Source organism: Sceloporus undulatus, chromosome 1 (assembly GCF_019175285.1).
Source record: "Sceloporus undulatus isolate JIND9_A2432 ecotype Alabama chromosome 1, SceUnd_v1.1, whole genome shotgun sequence".
Lineage (NCBI taxonomy): Eukaryota > Metazoa > Chordata > Lepidosauria > Squamata > Phrynosomatidae > Sceloporus > Sceloporus undulatus.
In genome coordinates this window covers 309,903-329,315 of record NC_056522.1, presented here as the reverse complement: position 1 = coordinate 329,315, position 19,413 = coordinate 309,903, and the positions used below count along the sequence as shown (strand labels likewise).

The following is a 19,413-nucleotide window of genomic DNA, read 5'->3' as shown; positions in this document are numbered from 1 at the left end:
TGCCCCTGGCTAGCCTTGGGGTCAAGGGTCCCCTGTTGGGGGCCAGTGGTCCCTTTCTTCAGGGCCACAGGCCCAGGGCCAGCGCTGGGGTCCTTCAGGCGAGGGTCCCGGGGAGCTGCCCTGGGCTCTGGCAGTTGGCTGGGGGCTGGGTCCCTGTGGGAAACTAAGGGATGCCCAGAGGGGCCCAAGAGGGCTGTTCCAGTGGAAAGGCAGCTCCTGTGCCCACCAAGCACCAGGCAGAAGAGGGCCAGATGGCCTGGGGGCACAGCCTCCCCTCAGGAAAAGGAGCCTCCAGGCTGCTGCCATGGGGAGCCCTCTCTGCCACAGGCCAGGCCTCTGTGACACATCAGAGTGCCAACAGCGGGAGCCAGGCGTCCCTGGGGGCAAAGGATGGCTCTCCAGCTGTGGCAGCAGTCAGCCCCCCATGTTTGAGAAGTGCTCCAGAGACGCCACCTGGCGCGGTGCTTGACGCAATTCCTTCTGTGGCTCTGCCACCAGAAAGGGGCTGGAATGCAGGACAAAACTGCGTCCGGTGTGTCAGACAGGGAGAGGAAGGGGGCTCAGTGTGTGTCGCTTGTTTGGCTCCACACCTTGTGTGCATTGGTTTTGCAACCTCTGAGCCTGATTTAAGGGGCAGGCATGTGGGTATGTGTCTACTCACCTAGTGCAGTCTCTCCCATTCCTCAAGGCCTCCAGGCAAGGCTGCTGATGCTGCAACTGCCCACTCTCTGTCCAGAAATGGGGAGCAAAGAAGGAGAGGCAACGCCCCCCCCCCCATGGCTTTGGAGGGGGATGGTGTGGGGAGGGGGAGAGCTTCTTTCCTGGACTCCCTTCCCCAGGCCATGTGTGGTGCTCACCCTCCTCTTTCTCCTGCAGTGTTCCAGACAGGGATGGTGGGCTACCCCGAGGCACTGACGGATCCCTCCTACAAGTCCCAGATCCTGGTGCTGACCTACCCACTTGTGGGGAATTACGGCGTCCCTCCGGATGAACTGGACAAGCACGGACTCAGCCGGGTGAGTCTGGGGTCATTGGTGCTGGTGGGGAGGCTTCCTAGTGACCACGTAGATCCTGGCACAAACGTTTCAGATTTCTAGGCAGACCAGGAGACCTTCACAGTGGACAGGCTATTCCCGGCTGTGCTAAAGGGTTGACTGGGTTCTCACTCAGCCTGACACTCACACACATGCTCTGCCCTCTCAATGCCACAGAGTTTGGCTTCCCGTGGAGATCCAGAAGTTGAGGAGGTGCAGCTGGAGAAGCCCAGGCGTCTCCAGACTGGTGGAGGGTGGGGGGGGGGGGAGAGATTTCCCTTGGCAAAGCCTGAAGTTTTGCGGCATCTCTGCAATGGGCACAGACCCTCCTCCATGCTCTGGCAGCTGGCACTTGGTCAAGGCTGGTGGAGGTGAGACAGGAAGAGTGGGAAGAAGGTGCTCTTGCGGAGGGAGGATTGTGGGGCAGCTTCTTTGTGGGCAAAGCGAGGGCCTGCCTGGACCCTGCCACCAGTGTGAGGACATAACCCAGTTGCAAAGTCCCTGCTGGCAGGGAGAAGGCCGTGCTTCTGATCCTGGGCTTCTCCAGGTAGAGGCAGTCTTTCTCCTCCAGGCACTGACCAGGTATCCTGGACTATAGTTCCCAGAATCCCTTGGCTGGTGGATTGTGGGAGCTGAAGTCTTAAGACACCAGGGGAAGGCTGCCCTTAGTTCTGGGCTCTTCCCCAACATGGAGGGAAGATGTTGTTGGACTATAGTCCCAGTACCTTTCCCCATTGGCTATGCTGGCTTAGTGGGGCTGATGAGAGTCTCTGGTGAGATCTAGAGGTTGTTCGTGTTCACTTCTCCTCCTCCTCAACCGCTTTCTGGTCTTTAATTTGAGTTGTCTTTGGTCTCCCTCAGTGGTTCGAGTCTAGCTGCATCCATGTGGCCGCCCTCATCGTGGGCGAGTGTGCCCGAAATCCCAGCCACTGGAGTGCCAAGCGCTCCCTCGACCAGTGGCTGCAGGAACAGGGGGTCCCAGGCCTGGAAGGTAAATGGTGGGCAGGGCAAGCCTTGGGCTGGCACTCTCAAGTGATCTGGGCCTTTCCCGTCAGGGACCCAGTGTCCACCACAGCTGAGAGTTCTGGGTGGAGATGGGCATGAGCAGGTGGCATTCCTGCCTTCCTGTGGCTTTAGGCCCTTTTGGCATCAAATACAGCCCTGTTGGCATTTGCAAGCCTTGTGGGTTTTGGTGTGGGATGGAGAGCCCCCAGTGGCTGCCCGCTCTCTGCCTCCCTTTCCCATCTGTAAAATGGGATCACAGCTTCCCTTCCCCGCAGGAGTGGACACACGAGCGCTGACCAAGAGGATCCGGGAAAAGGGGACTTTACTGGGCCGACTGGTGCTGGACGGCATCCACAGTCCACACCTGCCCTTTGAGGATCCAAACCAGACACACCTGGTGAAGGAGGTCTCTGTGCAAGTAGGTGTGGGGACATGTGGACTGGGGCCAGACTCCCCCCCCCCCCGGCATGGCCTGGAGGTGGCCACTGTAGCCCTTGCTAAGATTTCCTGAGTCCTGGCCAGTCCACCCACCTGACAGTGACTCTCCCCATAGGAGCCCCACCTGTTCAACCCAGGGGGATCTGTGAGGGTCACAGCTGTTGATTGTGGCCTGAAGTACAATCAGATTCGGTGCCTGTGTGAGCGTGGGGCAGCCGTAAGGGTCGTGCCATGGGACCACCCCCTGGACAGTGCAGGTTAGAGGGTTGGGGCTGGGTGAGGGAAGGGGCATTGTGGAGCCCTTCCTTGGCTCTGGACTGGTGATGGGGAATGCCACCTTGGCAGGTGCCATGAACCCATAATTGCTGGGGCCCATTTTGGGCAGGGGGCACTGGACTTGTCTTTGCTAGTTGTGGTGGGAAGGTGCTCCAGAGTCCTTCCAATATTCTCTTTCTACTCCCCTCTTCACTGCACCCCAGACTTTGATGGGCTTTTTGTCAGTAATGGCCCCGGGGACCCCCAGTTTTGCCAAGCAACGGTTACCAACCTGCGCCACATCCTGGAGCTGCCTGCTCCGAAGCCCATCTTTGGCATCTGCCTGGGCCACCAACTTCTGGCCTTGTCCATTGGGGCCAAGACCTACAAAATGAAGTAAGCGGAGGTGGGAAGGGCATCGTGTTTGGGGGCTGTGGGGAAGTGTGGAGAGGGCAGGCAGTGATCTCCTTTCTTGAAGGAAGCTGGCCTACCTGTGTTATTCTCCAGGAGGACAGTGGCCCCTTCCAGCTCTGCTGGCAACGGTGGCAGTGGTAGGATCTCTGCCTCTCCCTGGTGCCCCCGCCTCATTTGCCATCCCCCCACAGGTATGGGAACCGGGGCCACAACCAGCCCTGCCTCCATGAAGGCTCCCGGCGCTGCTTCATCACCTCCCAAAACCATGGCTTTGCGGTTGAGCCTGGGAGCCTCCCTCCTGGCTGGACCCCCCTCTTCACCAACGCCAATGACCACTCCAACGAGGGTCTGGTACATGAGGCCAAACCGTTCTTCAGGTGTGTATGGCAGGGGTGCTGGAGGAAACTACAGACTGGGGGGAGCATGGAGATGTGCTGTTGGCCCCAGCTGTGTACCCCTGCAAGATGCCCCCAACACGTGCTTTCTCTCCCTTCCCCATCCCATAGTGTGCAGTTCCACCCGGAGCACAATGCCGGCCCTATGGACCTGGAGTGTCTCTTTGACGTCTTCCTGGAGACTGTGAAGGACACAATAGCTGGGGGGCCGAGCCCCAAGACAGGTGGGGACTTCCTCAGAGGGAGGGAGAAGGGAGAGGGCTCGCATTGCCTCCTGACTTCCCCCTGGCCCACATGGTGAATCCATGTCCCCTCTTCAAAGGCATTTGCCAGCCTCTCTCCTGGCAGAGGGCAAGGGGGGAGCCCTTATAACACGGGTGTGGAATCATGGAGCTAGAAGGGACTGCAAGGCCCACCTCGTCCACCTCCCTCCCAGAGCAGGGCATCCCCAACAGAGTACTCTATGAGGCTAACAGGAGGTGGTCCCTTCTTGCTCTCCCATCTCCAGTCTCTGAGCGGATCCAGCAGTGCCTGCGCTCAGCCGAAGCCCCGCCAGCCAGTGACGTTGCCCGCCCCCACAAAGTGCTCATCCTGGGCTCAGGGGGTCTCTCCATTGGCCAGGCAGGGGAGTTTGACTACTCTGGCTCCCAGGTGAGTGGGTGGGCCACAGGGTCCATAGCAGGGTGGGGAGGCAGGTTGCATGCAAGGAAAAAGGCACGGGGGTTGCCGGGGGGGGGGGGAATACCAGCACTGGCTTCCTCTTTGCCTTCTCCCTCCATCACAAAAAAAGAGGAAAGCCTTGTGTGCCCACCTTCATTTTCTTCTAACTTGTGTAACAGGAAAACTCTGCAAGGCTGGCATGGGTACTAGAAGAATTTGGGCAGGCAGAACCTGGAACAGATTTTCTAGATGTCTTCTTTTAAAATGGTCACCACCAAATGCTTACTGCATCTGATGTAGCTTGAGGCATTTTGTTTTCATTTTAGGTTTATTTAGTAAACATAAATGATGTGAAATTTGTTTTAAAAACCTGTAATTGGATTTCTTAATCTCAAATGTATGTTTAGACAGTATAGATCAATATTTCATTTTTGGAGAAAGGTGCAATATTAATTCAGTTGAACAAAGAAATAAATAATAAACAGTGTTCATAAGTGTGCTTGGAACCCAAACTAGGAGCATTTAGAATTGGCAGGAGTGGTTTTGGAAAATGGCAGCTAGAAAACATGTTCCAGTATTTGGTGAGGCCTACCCTCTTTTTTCTGAGATTGTTGCTTATACAAATCAGAACAGAAGCTTTCCCAAGACTTTATTTTTACGGGTCTGAATTATTCCAGAAGGGAAAACCATTCAGTGGTATTTTCCGAAAGATGTCTATGGAAAGAAGATCCTTTCTTGTGGGTTTTTCGGGGGGCACATGTCCTAGAAGAGTTTATTCCTGACATTTCGCCTGCATCTGTGGCTGACGTGTTCAGAGAGAGAATGAATGCCAGCCACAGATGCAGGCGAAATGTCAGGAATACATTCTAGAACATGGCCATATAGCCCCCCGAAAAACCCACAAAAAAACTATGGATGCTGGCCATGAAAGCCTTCAACTTCACAAGATCCTTTCCTCTTTGGGAGCTGTCTCCCTAAACATTGGTGGTCAATGCCAGCTTCCCATCTGTTCACTTTGACTAGAATGTCCTTTGGTGAGATGGGAGGGGAAACAGAGGAGGCCAGAGGTCTAAAATCCCCCTCCCACTCCACAGGCCATCAAAGCCCTGAAGGAGGAGAACATCCAGACAGTGCTGATCAATGCCAACATTGCCACCGTGCAGACCTCCAAGGGTCTGGCCGACAAGGTCTACTTCCTGCCCATCACTCCTGACTACGTGGCCCAAGTGAGTCAAGCTGGACTTCCCTGCCTCTGGCAGGACAGGCAGTTCTGTGCCAGCGAGGTAGTGAGGTTTGGGCCTGTCAGCCAGGGCTGCAAGAGAGGGACCAAGGAGTGGGCCATCAGCCTCCCCCATTGGCCACTGTTTTGGCAATTGGGGGCTCCTCCTGGCTGCTCTGGGGGGGGGGGGGGCTGGAAACTGAGTAGACACCTTTTTCAGGGAGCAAGGGATGGTTTGATTGGCAGGGCAAAGAGTGTGACTTGGCCCTTTTCAGGCCCCAGTCCCTTTTTCTGGGGTGGGACACTGGAGGCATGTGCCTTTTGCTCCCTGTGTGTGTGTGTGTGTACAATTGGCTGAGCAGCCCCCCCCCATCCCTGTGGCCACAGGTGATAAAGAACGAGCGTCCAGATGGGATCCTGCTCACCTTTGGAGGCCAGACAGCCCTCAACTGTGGCGTGGAGCTGACCAAGGGGGGTGTGCTGGAGCGCTACAACGTGCGCGTGCTGGGCACCCCTGTGGCTTCTATCGAGATGACGGAGGACCGCAAGGTCTTTGTGGAAAAGATGGAGGAGATTGGGGAGCACGTGGCCCCCAGTGAGGCGGCCTGCTCTCTGGAACAGGTACGGGGACCAGCTGGACTTCAGCATAGTGGCTGCCTCGTGGGTCTTCGTACAGTACCTGGCTATGAGGGCACCTTGCTTCCTTTGAGCTGCCAACATGGGCAGGAAGTCCCACTTGAGGGTTGCATCCCGGCCAGGCTGAGTGAAGGAAGTCAATGAAGGGCTTCTTCTGAGGACCGTTGGCTACTTTAGCCATAAACCCCACTGCGGTCTCAGCCCTTCCTCTGCCCTCAGTGGCTGGGTAGGGGAAGATTTTTCTGATGATTGATGAGGGGTTATTCCTTGTGCTGGAGGGTCCAAGAGGCCCTCTGGTGCCGATTGCCTTGCTTGAGCCCCTCTCCCCCCAACCCATCCTGACAGGCGCTGGCAGCGGCGGAGCGTCTGGGCTACCCAGTGCTGGTGCGCTCAGCCTATGCACTGGGCGGGCTGGGCTCAGGCTTTGCCAATGGGCGAGAGGAGCTGACAACGCTGGTGAGCCAGGCCTTCGCCCACACCTCCCAAGTGCTGGTGGACAAGTCCCTCAAGGGCTGGAAGGAGATCGAGTACGAGGTGGTGCGCGATGCCTATGACAACTGCGTCACGGTAAGGGAGGCAAAATGGAAAGACAGAAGGGGCTGGGAAGGGCTGGGCTCTTCTTGGGCTGCAGACCAAGGAGCCAAAACAAAAACAGCTTCATTTATATACCGCTTCATACCAAACTAGCAGTGTCTTAAGCGGTTTATAACTCTAAGCAATTGCCCCCCCCCCCACAATCTGGGGACCCATGTTAGCAACTGCCTCGGAAGGATGCAAGCCTGAGTCGAGCTTGAGCCCTTTTGCTGGTATTGAACTTGCAACCTTATGGGTTTTTTAAATTAAATGTTATTGAAATAAAAATAGACATATACATGAAAAAATTGTACATTGTTGAATGCATACATTGAATTGACTTCCTCCTCTTCAGTGCAAGTCTTATACAGCTTCTTTATAGTTACTAATACAGTATATCGGAATACACCAGAGATCACCTATTTTCTTCAATTTACAAATTAAATCAATTCTAACCTCTTGGAAACAAATATATCAATCTTGTCCTTTTCTTTTGCTATCATATCAAAACTTCTTTGGTTCTCTGTTTTAAATCTTTCTCCCTTCTATTTGTCTTCTACACTCTGGTTTCTTAATAATTCAATAGGTCATTCTTAATTCCGAACATGTCACGCCACCATTAAAGAACTGGACACCATTCTTTTTCTAATCTATTTTGGGTTTGCTGTTAATAAAATATGTTAATCTGTCCGTTTCTCTTAATTCTTGTACAGTGGGCCCTTGTCTTATGCGGGGATCCGTTCCGGATCCCTCCACGTAAGGTGAATTCCGCCTATGCTCAAGCCCCATTGGAAACAATGGGGCTTGTGTGCGGCGGCGCGGGGTGCAACGGGCACGTGCCCGTTCAGTTGAATGGGACGTTCCGCCCCGCACGCGCCCCGCAGCTTGAGCGCGTATGCTCAAGCCGCATAAAGCGCACCCGCGTATGTCGCAGGCACGCTGTACCTTTATTGCCCATTCTTCTATAAGCGGGACTTCTTTGTTTTTCCAATTTTTAGCTATCATTATTCTGGCTGCTGTTATAAGATTTAAGGTTTCCTCCAATGTTTCCTTTCTTCCTTTTCTTTCATAATTGATGTTATATTTAACAAATGTCACTCGGGAACCATTTCAAATTGAATTATAAATATATTTTGGATTTGCCTATGTCTCTCCATCCAATATTTGTTAATCTTGGCACATGGCCACCACATGAGACACACAGAGCCCACATCACTAGCACAGCGCCACCATTTTTGGTCGTGCAATTTATAGAGTCTTTTTAGTTTTGTGGGTGTTAGATATTTCCATATGAATTTCCTTAAGATCTTCTGAAGCTGTAAAATGGCTTGTTCTTTTCCATGCTTTCTGCCAATCTTCATGTCGTGTGACATGACTGATATCCTTTGCCCACTTTATCATACTTTCCTTAATCGTTTCTTTTTCCATAGTTCTAGTCAACAGTCTTTTGTGTATTTTCGATGTTTTTTTCCTACCAGGTTTTCGTCCATGTATTTCTTCTTAATTTGTGTATATGTAAATTCATGTATGATTGTACCTTTCTTTATTAATTCCTCTCTTTCTTTTATTTGCATATTACCAGTTTTGGCAACCTTATGGTTTTGAGTGAGTAGCTGCAGGGCCACCAGGGCTCCTTGATCCATGGTCCGCATATAGGGCAGGCACACCTGGAGCAAACCCTGTTTGCCAGTCTGACTCTCATCCGCAAGAGAGAGAGAGGAAGCAGGAAGAATCCTGTAGAGTCCAGAAGCAGAAATATTATTCATTCATTCATATCCCGCCTCTCCCAGAGGATTGAGGCTGGTAACAGTAGAAATCGGATGCAATCAAATCAAAACATTCCCTCAATCCCTCCAACCCTCCGCCCTTCACAAATAAATTAAATAAAACTACACATTAGAACAGAAACGGAGCCTGGCTTGTGGGGGGTACTTTGGGAACAGGGAAGGCGGGACCCAGGTTGGCATGCTGCTTTGGTCAAATCCAGCATCAGGGCTCTTCCAGTGTGCTTCCATCAGCCTGTGAGGTTCTCCCTCCTCCTTAGCTGGCCCATGTCACCCTCTGGGACACCTCCAACCATCCTATCCATTGCTGCTCAACCCCTCAGCTATGTTGCCCTGTGGGGGCTCTTACTTCCTACCCTCACTCTCCACTGCTCAAACCTTACCCATTTATTTGGGAATTCGCTGGGGCTGTGTGGCATGCTCCCTGGTCACTCTGGCCAACCTTTCACCTCTCTCTCAGAAGCTGCACTGCCTGCTGAGATTTTGAGGCTGATGCCTTCCCCTCTGGGAGTGAGGGGTGGAGGGTGGTTTGCGCTGCTGCGCTCAACCTCGCCCCTTCCCATCTGTCTTTGCTGATCCTGCACAGGTGTGCAACATGGAGAACTTGGACCCGCTAGGCATCCACACAGGGGAGTCCATCGTGGTGGCGCCCACCCAGACCCTTAATGACCGCGAGTATAACCTCCTGCGCACCACGGCCATCAAGGTGGTCCGGCACCTGGGCATCGTGGGAGAGTGCAACATCCAGTATGCGCTGAACCCCGAGTCTGAGCAGGTGAGGCTCCGTGTTAGGATGGGGTCCCAACCCTGGGCCTCCATTTGGGAATGTGGAGCCATGCAGGCAGATCCTGCAGGAAGTAGCTTCCGCCTGCTGCTCTCGGGCCTGTGCAGAACGGAGGAAATGTGCAGATTTGAGACAATTGGAGCATTGTGATCCCTCTCAAACTGCCATGGCTTTCCTCTTGTGGAATCCTGGGATGTGCAGACCCGTGAGGTATCTGCCAAAAAGCTCTAGGGCTTCCCCAAACTACAAGTTCCAGGATTCCATAGGCTGCAAACATAGCAGTTCAATGTAAAGTCGAAGGCTTTCATGGCCAGCATCCATAGTTTTTTGTGAGTTTTTCAGGCTATGTGGCCATGTGCCAGAAAAGGCGAAATGTCAGGAAGAAACTTTTCTGGAACATGGCCGCATAGCCCACAAAAAACTATAGCAGTTCAAGCTGGATCCAAGCGCCAGCAACAGGCCTGGCCCTTGACCAGTGTAGCTCTGTGTTCTCCCAGCTTGGGAGTTGGATACATTTGCCCATTGTCTGCTGTAAGCTACCCAGCTCTCTGCTGGTAGCTGGTTCTGACCCTGGCTGGCACAGACTTGGTAGCCAGGGCTATCCAGGTTTCCAGGGGGGTCTTTCCTTGGAAATGTGAGGGGCTGACCCACAAAATGCAATCATGGGCTCATCCTCTCAGCTGCCCCCCCATCCTTCCCTGGACACCTGCCAAAGACTCCCTTCCTCTGGGCCCTTCCTGGAGGTGGACGGGAGGCCCTGGCTAGCTGGCAGCTCCATCTTTCTCTTTCCTGTCCTGTAGTACTACATCATCGAGGTGAACGCCCGGCTGTCCCGGAGTTCTGCATTGGCCAGCAAGGCCACTGGTTACCCCTTGGCCTATGTGGCTGCCAAACTGGCCTTGGGCATCCCACTGCCCGTCCTCAGGTAATCCCTTCCCTGGTGCTGGTGGGGCATTGGGAATGAGCTGAGGGTTCTACCTGGCTGCCTGGTGGGCACACTCCCACCAGATCCAGAAAATGTTCTCAGGAATGCATTTGTGTTGGACACGTAAATCCAGCCTTCTTGTTGTGTTGTTGTTTTCCACTTGTGCATCATTGCTGGGAGAGGAGGGTCGGGGGGGGGGTTTAAATGTTCCTGGCCCACCTGGACTTCCCCACTTTTTTTGCTGCCCAGTTTGGGGATAGGGAGGCAGAGAAGAGAGAGGAAACCAGCCCAGCCTTTGACACCTGCTGGGTCTGCTCCTCTTCCTTCTCTCCATCGCATTGGGCTGGCCTGCCTTTACTCTCTAGGACACCAGAATCCAGCTCTTCCCTTTGGGGCGCTGAGTGAGCTCCCACCACATGCCCCCCAGCCTCTTTCCACACATCCTGCAGGACAGTCTGTGCCTTTATCCCTTGAGGAACCCTTGGCGAAAATGTTTTATTAGAACGAGAATAAAAATACTGTGTGCTTATCAGACTGTCTGCTTGCTCTTCTGTAGCAGAGGCAAGAGATGTGTGTAGAGGACAGGAGGCACTCTGTTCCTTTCCAAATGTTGGCTTGGCACTCCTTCCTTGAGGGCACACATCCTTACCACTCTTCACAGAATCATAGATCCATACAGTTGGAAGAAAAGGCGAAGGTCATCCAGTCTAAACCCCCCCCCCCCCCCCCCCCGGCCAGTCCCCATTTTCCAGCAGGTCAAAGAGCTTCTCTTGGGTAGAGAGCAGAAAGAATTCCATTCTGACACAGTTTTGTGAGCCTCTCTTTGGTCTGCCAGGGGAAGGGGGTTGTGCTCTCCTACTTGGTCTGGGTCCGACCCGGCTTTTTCTCCCCCACACACCCCTCTTTCTCTTGGCCAGGAATTCGGTCACCAACTCCACCACAGCCTGCTTTGAACCCAGCCTGGACTACTGTGTGGTCAAGATCCCGCGCTGGGACCTCAGCAAGTTTCTGCGCGTGAGCACCAAGATTGGCAGCTCCATGAAGAGTGTGGGTGAGTGGTGGGAGAGATGGAACATGGGTGGGAGCAGACTGGTTTTGTGCTCCAGAGAAGAATAACAACAAATAACGGTCTGAGAAAACTGAATAGGGACCAGTCTAGCCTCTCTCAGAAGGGAGTTACAGAGACCCTGGGAGCAGCCACTGAGAAGGCCCTGTCTCCTTGCTTCCACCAGGCCTGCCTATGAAGGTGGTGGGAGAGAAAGTAGGGCCTCCCCAGATGATTTCAAAGCAAAGGCAGACATGTGGGAGAACATGGCCTTAGTCTACCTCTGGAAGTGTTGGATTCTCCCCCACCCCCTCCATAGAACCACAGAATCCTAGTGTTTGGGGAATCACCAGAGGACATCCAACACCTAGAGGAGCCTGGGGCAGCCACCAGGAAAGCCCATTGTTCCCATCAGATGGACCTTGTGGGTGGTAAGACAGAAAGAAGGACCTCACCACCAGTTCACAAAACCAGGGCAGGTTTACCATTCTTTGGAGTTGACACTTTTATGAATGTCTGGACCTCTGGTTGCTCAACTGACCACCACCACCCCATTCCTGCTGCCATCTTTTCTCCCTGCAGGGGAGGTCATGGCCATCGGCCGGAGCTTTGAGGAAGCCTTCCAGAAAGCCCTACGCATGGTGGACGAGAACTGCCTGGGGTTTGACCACTCCATGAAGCCAGCCTCTGACATGGTAAGGTTCCTCAGAGTAGTAGTGGGGAAGAAGAAGGGGCAGTAAGGGGGGCTGAGCTCACAGCACCCCACTCTCCACCTCTCCCCACAACCCTGCAGGAGCTGGAGACCCCCACAGACAAGCGAATCTTCGTGCTGGCGGCTGCCCTGCATGCTGGCTACTCCATCGAGCGCCTCTATGAACTCACCAAGATCGACCGCTGGTTCTTGCACAAAATGAAGAATATCACGGACCATGCCATGTGCCTGGAGTCCTACCGCCAGGCCGAGCCGGGGGCCATGCCGCCCCCTGTCCTCAGGCTGGCCAAGCAGCTGGGCTTCTCTGACAAGCAGGTGGCCCAAGCCATTCTCAGGTAATGGAGTGTCGGTGGGGGCCCAGAGGTCAATGCTGGCAGAGGCAGGGGAGGTGGCCCAGAAAGGAGTATAGTGGTCAGGGAGGTGGGACTGGTGGCCAGAAGCAGAGACGCCTGGCACCACCAACTTGGTGCAAAGGGTTGGAAACTGTTTTTAAAAGACACCCCCCCCCCTTTTCTTTTTTTTTTTGTGGATTGCTGCCAGTGCAGGGTCTGGAAGAGCATGGGGTGGAGCAGCCAGTTCTCTCCTCTCTGCACTCCGAGGATTTCCATTTTACTGGAAATGATGTGATGTCACTTGCAATTGCCATTTTTATTGGGTCACTTTGAAAGCAAATATGGGGGCTCTCGGTGAATATGGTAATTTCCCACCCATCTACTACTGAATGGTCTTACTACTGAGATGGTGGCTCATGATGTTTAACATATGTCTGGCTGTTCCAGCACAATGCATGATGGGAGCTGTAGTCCTCCTGGCTCCTCTCTGGGCCATAACTGTGCACACATTGCTTTTAAAGGGAGAGGGGGCAATGTTTCACTGGTAGGGCCTCTGCTTTGGAGCCAGACGTCCTAGGCTCCATCTCCCAAGAGTGCTGGGTAAAGCCTCAATCCCCACATTGCTGCTGCCACCCTGTGGGGTGACTTCCATCGCCAAAGGTCCTCCAGCGGGGAATCAGGCATAAGACTCTTACTGTGTTGCAGCACGGAGCTGGCCGTGCGGAAGATGCGGCAGGACCTGAAGATTCTGCCAGTGGTGAAGCAGATTGACACGGTGGCAGCCGAGTGGCCGGCCCAGACCAATTACCTCTACCTGACCTATAACGGGACTGAGCACGACCTGGCTTTTCGGGAGCCCCACGTCATGGTCATCGGCTCCGGCGTCTACCGCATTGGCAGCAGCGTGGAGTTCGACTGGTGCGCTGTTGGCTGCATCCAGGAGCTGCGCACGGTAAGAGCCAGTTTGAGAGTGGGGAGAGGGATGCAGAGGAAGATTGTTAAGAGCTTTAAAACTGATCTAGCTAAAAATGTTCACTTCATACAGGTGTTTAGAAGCTCCCCGCCCCATGCCCTGCTTCATGCTAGCCTTATATTGTATTTGGTATTATTATATTCATTTAACACCTCAGCTTTCTCCTAATAATGCGACTCAAGAAGGCTTAAACAAGCCTTCTCAAACTGCGGCTGATGGGGAGCCCACCTTCCTCCCCCTCTGCTGGTTCTCCTCTCCCAGCTTCCTCTTGCAAAGACTGAGAGCGATGGTGCCATCTTTGCCACAGGGGCTTCTTCGAATGTGCTAAATATGCCACCCACAGTGTGGTGGCTGGGAAGGGGTGATCCCCAGCTGTGCTTCTGTTTGCCTTGCGTAGGGGGAAGAGAAGGAGGGGTGGTGCTTTGCCTGCCTTCTGGGGCTCCCTATCCACAGGGTGAGGGTGGATGTCATTGCAGACTTGAGTGCCAGGGAGTAACCTCTGGGAACCCCATTTTCTGCCCACAAACCCAGTTGGGCTACAAAACCATCATGGTGAACTACAACCCGGAGACAGTGAGCACCGACTACGACATGTGCGACCGCCTTTACTTTGATGAGATCTCCTTTGAGGTGAGTCCCAAGGAGTGCTGGGGGTGGGGACACAAGTGTGGTAGAGGTCTTCAGGGCAAGGGAGAGGGGATGGGGTGGGGGCTCTGTGTCTCTGGTTTGGGGTGATGGAGGATCTATCCCCAAAGCCAAGCTTCCTTCCCCAGCAGTTTTGCCCTTGAAGCCTGGGTAGCTGTGCTGGGGGACAACAGGGAACATCTTGCCTGGGACTTGGGGCCCTTGCTTTGCCCTTTTACCCCACATGGGGGGGGGGGGCTGGCTCTTGCCTTGCAGGCTGACCCATGGCCCCTTTCCTCCACATTTCTGCTCCCTCAAGGTTGTGATGGACATCTACGAGTTGGAGAACCCCGAGGGCGTGATCCTGTCCATGGGGGGGCAGCTCCCCAACAATATTGCCATGGCCCTCCACCGCCAGCAGTGCCGGATCCTGGGCACCTCCCCTGAGGCCATTGACTCCGCCGAAAACCGCTTCAAGTTCTCCCGCCTCCTGGACACCATCAACATCAGCCAACCGCTCTGGAAGGAGCTCTCGGACATGGAGGTGAGGGAAGACCCCACTCCCTGACAGTGGCGGGTGAGAGCACCTCTGGCCCTGACCCACTCTTCCTTTGTGTCATATCTGCCAAGTGTGAGGATGGGAGCAGCATAAAAGATCCCCTTCACTTCCGCCCCTCCTTGCTGGCCAGTTTTGGCCACTGATGGAGATTAGTGCCCAGTTACCCCCTTGCCCAGGTGTTGTGGCCTTACCCTGGGTCCACTTCACTGGCCTTGCTGCCTTTTCCTATTGCTGTGGGGGGGGGGGGCGTTGTCTGAATCTTGAAGAGCACATCCTATGCTCCCTTTGCAGTTTCCCAGGCCTTCTTTTGCCCCACTAAAGCCTCAGAATCCTTCCCTCTATTAAAAAGAAAACAGACCCAAAAGAAAACCACTCCCAAAAAACAAATCTGTGTTCTTGTAGTGGCAGTTTAATTGAACAACCCCTTGAACCCCATAGGTAAATTTCAGCAAAAGCCACCCAGCTGGGTTGCTTCCTTGGGCTGGTATTCAGAATGGTACAGAGTGGGCCCCTGCCCAGGTCCACAGGGGTATGGGCCAGTCCCTGCAAGAACTGAGACCCCCGCTCTATGGCTCCCATTGCAGTCGGCCAAGCAGTTCTGCTGCAAGGTGGGCTACCCATGCGTGGTGCGCCCCTCCTATGTCCTAAGCGGAGCCGCCATGAACGTGGCCTATTCAGACAGCGACCTGGAGCGGTTCCTGAACAACGCCGTGGCCGTCTCCAAGGAGCAGCCGGTGGTCATCTCCAAGTTCATCCAAGAGGCCAAGGTGGGTGTTCCAGGGCCTCCCTCCCAGGCTCCATGGGCTCTGCAGTTCCTGTTGACCAGTGCTGATGACCAGCAGGCACCTTGGGATTCCCCCAGGAGTATCAGAGATATTTGTGGCCTGGGTGAAAGAGGAAGAGAAATGCAGGAAGGCCTGGTGGTCAAAGCAGGCAGGAGCAGGGTGGCTATGGAAGGCTGTTGAAGTACCAGAAGGCGTTGTGGTGGGCATAGGTTTAGGGACAGAGAGCCTTCTAAATGTGCTCCTCATTTGCTTTTGGAGGCAGAGGCCTTTTTATTTTATAATTTTGGGCTGTCAACCAGTTCTACTATATTTTTTCCCTTCATTTATTATCTTTATTCTAAATTTAGTGTTAGTTTAGTCGAGTGATAATTTTGATTTAGTATGGAATTGTTGTTGTTGTTTTGCTGCTGTGGCCAAGTCTTGGTCTGTATGTTGTTTTCGCCCGTGTTGTGTGCCACTTTGGGTTCCATTTTGTGGGAATGGTGGGATTCTAAAAAAAAAAAAAATAGCTGGGTGGGTTGGGCTCTTGAAGATTTGCTGGGGAGCTACATACTTTGCTTCATATGCCAATTTGGGGGCCTCCAGACTATGTAGGCATGTGCCCTTCAATGATGGGAACCAGAGGCTGCTGACCTTTGGCAGAAGCCAGTCTAGCCCTGCATGGCATGTGGGGGAAAGCCAGGAGTGAGGAGAGCCAGCCCCACATGGGGCCACAGAGGGTGCCGGGGGGGGGGGGGGGCTTGCCAGGGATGTCATTAGTTGAGAGGGTGGATCTACTGGGGGAGTTTCAGACTCATTGCTATCCTGGCACTGACTGCCTCCCCCTGCCTCACCCCAGGAGATCGATGTGGATGCTGTGGCCTGTGACGGCCAGGTGGTGGCTGTGGCCATCTCTGAGCACGTAGAGAACGCGGGTGTGCATTCGGGAGATGCCACCCTGGTGACGCCGCCACAAGACATCACACCCAAGACACTGGAGCGGATCAAGGCCATCGTCCATGCCATTGGACAGGAGCTGCAGGTGACTGGACCCTTCAACCTCCAACTCATTGCCAAGGTAAACAGGGATAGGGTGGCTTGGGGGGGAGACATTCACAGCCCTTGGGGTTTTTTGCCTGACTCTGTGTGTGCATGCGTGTCTTGCCTTCCTGCAAGCGCCTCGTCTTCCTGTACATCTGTTGGAATCCAGAGGAGGAGCTCCCTGACCATCCTCCAGAGTTTTCAAAAAGGGCTCCGTCTGTGAGCATCAGACGTTAGCCTTGATCTGACTCAGCTGTGGGTCTGGAAGGGGACCAGTGCATCCAGCTGTGCCCCCTTGTACTCCCCCGCCCTTTCCATAGAACCACACAATCCTAGTCTTTGGGGAGTCACCAGAGGGCATCAGATCCAGCCCTCCGCTCTGTGCTGCATCCCACCTAGCGCCTCCCCAACAGCAACAGCCAGAGGATGCTCTCCAGCCTCTCTCTGAAGTCCTCCAGAGAAGGAGCTGCCCCTCTGCGCAACTGATTCTCTCTTTCCTCTCCAGCATGACCAGCTGAAAGTCATCGAGTGCAATGTCCGAGTCTCGCGCTCCTTCCCCTTCGTCTCGAAGACTCTGGGGGTGGACCTGGTGGCCTTGGCCACGCAAGTGACCATGGGGGAGGAGGTGGAGCCAGTGGGACTCATGGCAGGCACCGGCATCGTGGGTGTCAAGGTGAGTGGATGTTTGGGTGAGGTAGGGCTCTGCTGGTGCTGAAGGTCCTGGGCACTGTGATCAGCCTCTGCATGGTGATGGCTTCCCACTGACCCTCACGACCTGTCTCCTTCTCCCCACAGGTGCCCCAGTTCTCCTTCTCCCGCCTGGCGGGGGCCGACGTGGTGTTGGGGGTGGAGATGACCAGCACGGGGGAGGTGGCCTGCTTTGGGGAGAACCGGTGTGAGGCCTACCTCAAGGCCATGCTGAGCACCGGGTTCAAGATCCCCAAGAAGAACATCCTGCTCACCATAGGGAGCTACAAGGTGAGCCAGGACACTCGGGTGGTGCCTCTGGGGGCAGAGCAAGAAAAGTCATGGGTGTTTAAGGAGGGTCCCACCACCCTCAGCATTTTAAACACTCAAAATCATATACAGTATGGCATTACACACGACAGGCTGGTCACCATTTCTCTGCCAGACATCAGATTTTCTGGACTATTCAGCCACATTTTGTCTCTGTAGTAAGTGAGGCTGCTGCTGTCTGGGGTCCCTTGCCACCCGCCCCCTTCTCTCCAGCCCCCCTTCTCATTTGGCAGGGGGGCTGGAACTGAACTCAAGTGTTCGCATGAAAAGGGAGGGAGTGCCAGGCCACTGGACCAACATTCTGGTGCCATAGGCCAGGGCCCACAAGCAAAAGACAGAAGAAGTTTTCATGTCCTTATCAATGGTTGTGTTTTATTCCTCATGAAGGTTTTTCGTTATCTTGTTTTGCAAGGAGCCCAATACATTTCGGCCTTTATTATTACCAAATGGTTTTCTTTAGGCACTATAGTGGCTAAACCTTCCTGAATCTTTGTTCGCGAAGCAAAGCCAGAGAGAGAGAGAGGTAGTAAACGTAAATAACAAGAATAAATGAAATTCAAAATTTAGAAAGTATAACCCATATTTGTAATTGCATACATATAAAATTCTAATGGTTCACACACCTGTTATATTTAATATTGAAAAATATTTAAATACCATTCAATTTGGAAGCCTCCCCTTTTATTTTGTAAAAGTCTAGTTCTATGGAGAGAGGTTTTTAGACGACTCCAGAAATCTTTTTTTTTTAATGAAATAGAATTGATGTGAACTATTAGAATTTTATATGTACATTAATTATGATTGTCATTTGTAAATTTTGAATTTTATTTACTCTTACTGGATGGCCATCTGTCAGGGATGCTTTGATTTGGATTTCCTGCATGGCAGAATGGGGTTGGACTGGATCAGGGCCCTTCTTGGGGTCTCTTCCAACTCTATGCTTCTATGATGATTCTTTTTATTTATGTTTACTTCTAGCATAAGCTCTAAAGAAGGCCATTTGGTATTTATTCTAAAAGCCGAAATGTGTTTGGATTATTGCAGAACAAGATAATCAAAAACCATTATAAGGAACAAAACAGAAACAAGTGCATAAAGACTTGTTTCTTCTTTTGCCTGTGGATCCTAACAAGTGCTTTCCAGTGCTGATTTGTAATTTTGCCATAGACCAGGGCATCAAAAGCCATGCTCTTCCAGCGCTTGGCAGCCTTGCCATGGGGGTAGGTTTGCCATGGGGACTGCGTGCCTCGGAGTGCTGAAGACCCTCCTTTCCTCATCTGCATCCTCCTTGTGCTCTCCCAGGGATGGCTGAGGAACTCTAGGGTGGTTTGGGGGTCTCCTGTGTTAGCAGCCTTTGGGAGGGGGACCAGGTGACAAAATGTTCCTTTCTAGTGATGTGGTTTTGGAAAATGGGGAGGGGGGAGACTAAATCAGACAAGGTTGGGAGAGGGAGAGGTGAGACCAGGTTGGGTTGGGCAGGTTGGGCAGATTGCCAAGGTGAGTTGCAGTTGATTAGGGTCAAGTGTGCTTGGCGGAAAGGGGCATGCATACATGCATTTGCCTTGGTGTCCTGCCTGGAGCATCTCTTTCTCTTCCTCCCCCAGAACAAAAGCGAGCTGCTTTCCACCGTCCACACTCTCGAGAGCCTGGGCTACAGTCTCTATGCCAGCTTAGGCACAGCTGACTTCTACACAGAGCATGGCATCAAGGTGGGCTTGAGGGAGTGATGGGGGGAACCTACCCAGGTGAGGCTCAGCCAATGACCCCAATTGCAGCTGGAGAAGGGGGGGAACAGGAACCTCCCAGCTTAGGTCAGCAGGGGAAGAGACGGGGGCAGAGTTGGGATGGTTTCGAAGGGGGTTTGGTCTGTGGCCCAGCTCCTTCAACCAGTGGCCTGAGGGAGAGATTTGGGGCACCTTCCTCACCAGCAGGAAATCACTCCTTCTGTTCCCCCACCCACTCCCTCCATCAGGTTCCCTTCCCTTCTGCTTGCTTTTCAGACCCCCCCTTCCTGCACAGAAGCATGCAGCCCCTCCATCCCTAGGCAACCCAAGGGTCCTTCTTCCAGCTGAGCCCACCATCCATTTTACAGCCAACAGCTTTAAGCTTATTCTGGGGGAAGGAGGATGTTCTAGGAAGTTTCGTGTGGGTGCCAGGATTGGGAATGTCTGTTTGTGGCAGTGGCTTCCCCGGTCGCTGCTGCACTGGTACAGTGCTGGCCATG

The 19,413-nt window shown here is 53.5% G+C and overlaps 1 protein-coding gene across 3 annotated transcripts in view; it reads left to right on the top strand.

Annotated features, from left to right (window-relative positions):
- Positions 1-19,413, top strand: part of CAD (carbamoyl-phosphate synthetase 2, aspartate transcarbamylase, and dihydroorotase) — a 30,570-nt gene that overhangs the window by 383 nt on the left and 10,774 nt on the right. For all 3 annotated transcript variants that reach the window (XR_006104084.1, XM_042468552.1, XM_042468565.1), the window contains exons 2-25: positions 877-1,016; positions 1,896-2,025; positions 2,315-2,457; positions 2,593-2,734; positions 2,957-3,128; positions 3,338-3,523; positions 3,653-3,765; positions 4,050-4,192; positions 5,296-5,427; positions 5,808-6,041; positions 6,402-6,623; positions 9,000-9,188; positions 9,998-10,122; positions 11,040-11,173; positions 11,750-11,862; positions 11,961-12,214; positions 12,917-13,163; positions 13,716-13,814; positions 14,128-14,352; positions 14,952-15,134; positions 15,991-16,209; positions 16,678-16,845; positions 16,968-17,150; positions 18,794-18,898. Coding sequence is in view for 2 of the 3 variants with exons in the window: in XM_042468552.1 (XP_042324486.1) it covers positions 877-1,016; positions 1,896-2,025; positions 2,315-2,457; positions 2,593-2,734; positions 2,957-3,128; positions 3,338-3,523; positions 3,653-3,765; positions 4,050-4,192; positions 5,296-5,427; positions 5,808-6,041; positions 6,402-6,623; positions 9,000-9,188; positions 9,998-10,122; positions 11,040-11,173; positions 11,750-11,862; positions 11,961-12,214; positions 12,917-13,163; positions 13,716-13,814; positions 14,128-14,352; positions 14,952-15,134; positions 15,991-16,209; positions 16,678-16,845; positions 16,968-17,150; positions 18,794-18,898 (4,001 nt within the window). In the remaining variant the exon portion in view is untranslated. The remainder of the gene's footprint in view (positions 1-876; positions 1,017-1,895; positions 2,026-2,314; positions 2,458-2,592; positions 2,735-2,956; positions 3,129-3,337; positions 3,524-3,652; positions 3,766-4,049; positions 4,193-5,295; positions 5,428-5,807; positions 6,042-6,401; positions 6,624-8,999; positions 9,189-9,997; positions 10,123-11,039; positions 11,174-11,749; positions 11,863-11,960; positions 12,215-12,916; positions 13,164-13,715; positions 13,815-14,127; positions 14,353-14,951; positions 15,135-15,990; positions 16,210-16,677; positions 16,846-16,967; positions 17,151-18,793; positions 18,899-19,413) is intronic.